At 46.0% G+C, this 4,018-nt stretch overlaps 1 protein-coding gene across 1 annotated transcript; it reads left to right on the top strand.

The window, feature by feature from the left end:
• Positions 1–1,900: 1,900 nt before the first annotated feature.
• On the top strand, positions 1,901–3,158 carry LOC138956719 (mucin-1-like; the record flags this gene model as incomplete). The annotated part of the gene is made up of 1 exon (XM_070328004.1): positions 1,901–3,158. A coding segment is annotated over exon 1 (1,258 nt), but the record flags the coding sequence as incomplete, so codon positions are not given.
• Positions 3,159–4,018: the final 860 nt, after the last annotated feature.

Below are 4,018 nucleotides of genomic sequence, written 5' to 3'. Positions count from 1 at the left end.
TGTCAAGAGAAGCTATTGCACATGCCACCATAAACCATGAACGCCCCTGTTTAAAAGCGACACTGCTCCTTTGAATAATCAAATGAAAAGGGCCACGTCAGGTTGGAGAAGAACTTGAAATGACACAGTTTGAATTGAATAATAAAACGATATGACCCGCACATGTGACACCGAGAGAGATATTGTATGGTAATCATTGGCTCTCGTATGATAATCAGTTTCACCTTTGTGCGCGTACTTTAATTCATTCAAGGCTATACCCGTGTTGGGTACCCTATCTGAAATAACACTCACACCCCTACCAAACCTACCCCCTGCCCCTCTCTCCCTCCCCCCCACCTCCCCTTTCTCTCTCTCTCCCTTTCACTCTGGTGTTTCGTCGATCGAGTCGCGTTGCATGTAAATACCCGAACCTGGCCTTGTCAAATAGGGGACCGTTATCTACCCCTGAGTTTTGAAAGAGGTCAAAGACCATGGCTTCGTTTTGTGATTGTAACGACAACTTGCTGATATCGCTCATGTTGCCTGTTGCTGTTCGAATCCACAGCAGCTCAGGAAAGCAGGGGACAATGTCTCGATAATCTAGCTTCTGGATGTAAATTCTGTGAAAGTGTTTACATGTGTTTTTTGGTGTCGCAGCTAAGAAGTTCTGGTGCACTTTCATTTCCTGATAGGTTCTTGCTGGAAGCTTTGACTGCGACTGGAGTTTGTGATTTGTGTTGTGTACTGTGGTGTTGATTTCAAAAGCCCAAAAGGTGTGTGTGATGTTTAATCTACTATAGTGTTTAACTTAGGTCTTAATTACGCCGCTGACTTTTAAGTGTACCGCTTCCGGTTGCCCTGTTTCCAACTGTTATCAAAACCGATCAAAAATTGAGAGAAACATAATAATTTGAATTATCAATGTTAATAATTAACACAATATAATTGCTAACTTTTCGGTTTGTTTAGCACCGCGTAAGCAAATTTGATAGTACACACACGACAGAATATCGAGCACGCGGAAGGAATCTGTACGAGAATGCTATCTCCACACTCATATTTTGCGCCGGTTACGCCCCCTTCTCCGCAGCTGCCGAGCGCGTGCTATACCCCTGTCTATGACCCGTGATAAGAATTATCGTGTTAATTAAAACATGTCAACCTCTATGCAGTAGTTCCCGTATACACGTGACTTGTTTTTGTTTAATAATTTAGTTTCGTATAGTCTTAGAATCTTTGATTTTAACATCTTAGAATGCAAAGCGCACAGTGTTATTCATTGATGGGTGCGTGATTGCACTGTAAATTGTGTTACATTATTGGTTTTCCCCCCAATGATTGTACACTGCTTTGAGCAGGGTTTAATCCTGGATATACACGCTTTATAAATATGACGCATTGCTATAATTATTAGGCGGTAGTCTTCGAAGTTGTTCAAGCAAGAAAAGTAGATTTGTTTGATTCATTAACCAGGTTCTGATCAATGGATAGTTATGAACATGTTCCCCATTGATGCGTAAAGTAATGCTCTGCCTGACTCTTAGTGTGTGTGTCACAGTGTGTGTGTGTGTGTGTGTGTGTGTGTGTGTGTGTGTGTGTGTGTGTGCGTGTGTGTGTGTGTGTGCGTGTGTGTGTATGTTTGTGTGTGTGTGTGTGTTTGTGTGTGTGTGTGTGTATGTGTGTGTGTGTATGTGTGTGTGTGTGTGTGTATCTGTCTGTGTGTGCGCTTGAGACAGAGAGAGAGAGAGTGAGAGAAGGGGGGGGGGGGGGCAAACAGATGAGACACACAGACAGACATATAATTATATGGTTGATAGATTTTTTGCTTTTTTTAATCGGTTGGTTCTTTGATTGACAGACTAGCTTATTACTTCATTCATTCATCAATTGCTAATTAAATTGCTATTCATTTCACAGCATGCTGGCTGCCACCCCCGCCCATCCTCCTCGTGCACGCAGAAGGGGAGGTAAGAAGGCTGCGAGGGCCAGAAACGTTGCCAAGGAAACGCCCTGGGGGGAGGACACTGTCATAAGAGATCCGCCAAGAAGCTCCTCGCAACAGAACGAGAATGCTCTTCCACGGTCAAGCCCCTGGCTCAAAGGTACTGTGGGGCAGATTCCACCCCAAGGTTCTGTGGAGGAAGACATTGATGGGAGCATAACAGCGGGTCCTTTCACGTCGTGGGCTAGAAACCGGAAAGGCGGCGGTTCAGCGTCATACTTTGAAAACGGTGTCCCTGGAAACGCGTCTAACGGTGTCCCTGGTAACGCGCCTAACGGTGTCCCTGGTAACGCGCCTAACGGTGTCCCTGGTAACGCGCCAAACGGTGTCCCTGGAAACGCGCCTAACGGTGCCTGGGGTAAGGGAAGTGGAGGAGGAGAAACAACTCCACCCCCTAACGTGTGGGCGATGAGAGCAGCGTCCCGAAGCCCTTCGTCCAACGGAACGGGATCCCCGACCCAAAGCCCACAGCCTAGTGGTATGAGGCTTGCGTCCCAAAGCCCGGAACCTCACAACTTCAGATATCCTTCGCAAAGCCCAGAACCTCGCAGTCCGCAGTCTAGCGGCATGAGGTCACCCATGCAACATCCAATACAGAACGCCGTAAGACCTCCGTACCAAAGCCCGCAGAACAATGCGGTCAGATACTCTTCTAAAAACCCGGAACCGAACGATATCAGATCTCCTTCCCAAAGTCCGCGACCCACTGGCGTCAGACCACCAATGCAAAACCCCATCAGACCTCTCTCCCAAAGCCCAGAGTCAAACAATAGTAGGGTTTCCACCCAAAGCCCAGAGTCAAACAATAGCAGGGTTTCCACCCAAAGCCCAGAGTCAAACAATAGCAGGGTTTCCACCCAAAGCCCACAGACCCGCAGACAACAACCCATAAGGCCTCCCATGGAAAACCCCATCAGACCCAATTCCCAAAGCCCGAAGCCCAGGGACGATGGCAGCGTATGTCCTCCTTCTAACGCCTGGACCGGAGGCAAGTCTCCATCCCTTAATAAAGACAGGGCGGTCCAAGGAGGGACTGGTCAAGAAGCAACAGCTCCGGCCGCTGGACCTCGAGGCAAGGTGCGAGACGGGGAGACTAATGATGGTGGTGCGCCGCCTCTGAGTCCGAGAGGGAAAGAATGCAGCGCAAACTCCGACTGCTCGTCTGAAGATGCAGGTAAGATTTTATTTGAATTAAATTGTGATCAATAAAAATGACCTCACCTGAAACACGGACAAACAAACGTGAGCACGAATATGTTTTGCATTTCTTTCTTCTTCTTCTTTTCTTTCTTATTTTTCTCCATGTATCCCCATGGGGTTTCTTGAATAAAGCCTTGCCTTGCCTTGCCTTGGCTTAATTACACCCCCGGTATAGGGGTGTGTATAGGATTCGGTCCATGTGTTTGTTTGTTTGTTTGTGTTCGCATCTAGATCTCAAGAATGAACGGACCGATCGTCACCAAACTTGGTGAACAGGTTCTATACATTCCTGAGACGGTCCTTACAAAAATTGGGACCAGTCAAGCACACGGTTAGGGAGTTATTGGTGTGTATAGGATTCAGTCGATGTGTTTGTTTGTTTGTTTGTGTTCGCATATAGATCTCAAGAATGAACGGACCGATCGTCACCAAACTTGGTGAACAGGTTCTATATATTCCTGAGATTGTCCTTACAAAAATTGAGACCAGTCAAACAAACGGTTAGGGAGTTATTGGTGGATTAAAATTATAAAAGGACTTATAGAGGAACATATTAATGGTCAAAGGGAAATAACCATTCTCACTCAGTCACTGCCACCTACTGAGAAGGTTATTTCCCTTTGACGGGGGTGTTTTTCCTACCTCGGAGGAATTTCTTGTTGTCCATGTTTCTGGTGAGTACACTTGTATTGTTATCATGTTCTAGTCCTTCTCACATGAATTCTCTTGTTCCTATTCTAATTGAATTGTAGTTTATGATTGCCTGTTGTTTGTTTGGTTTCAACACTGATTTGTTCTTGTGGATTTGCCAACGGAAATGTTATCAACAGTTTT

The sequence above is a fragment of the Littorina saxatilis genome, unplaced genomic scaffold, assembly GCF_037325665.1.
Source record: "Littorina saxatilis isolate snail1 unplaced genomic scaffold, US_GU_Lsax_2.0 scaffold_3104, whole genome shotgun sequence".
NCBI lineage: Eukaryota > Metazoa > Mollusca > Gastropoda > Littorinimorpha > Littorinidae > Littorina > Littorina saxatilis.
This window is presented reverse-complemented; position numbering and strand designations above follow the sequence as displayed.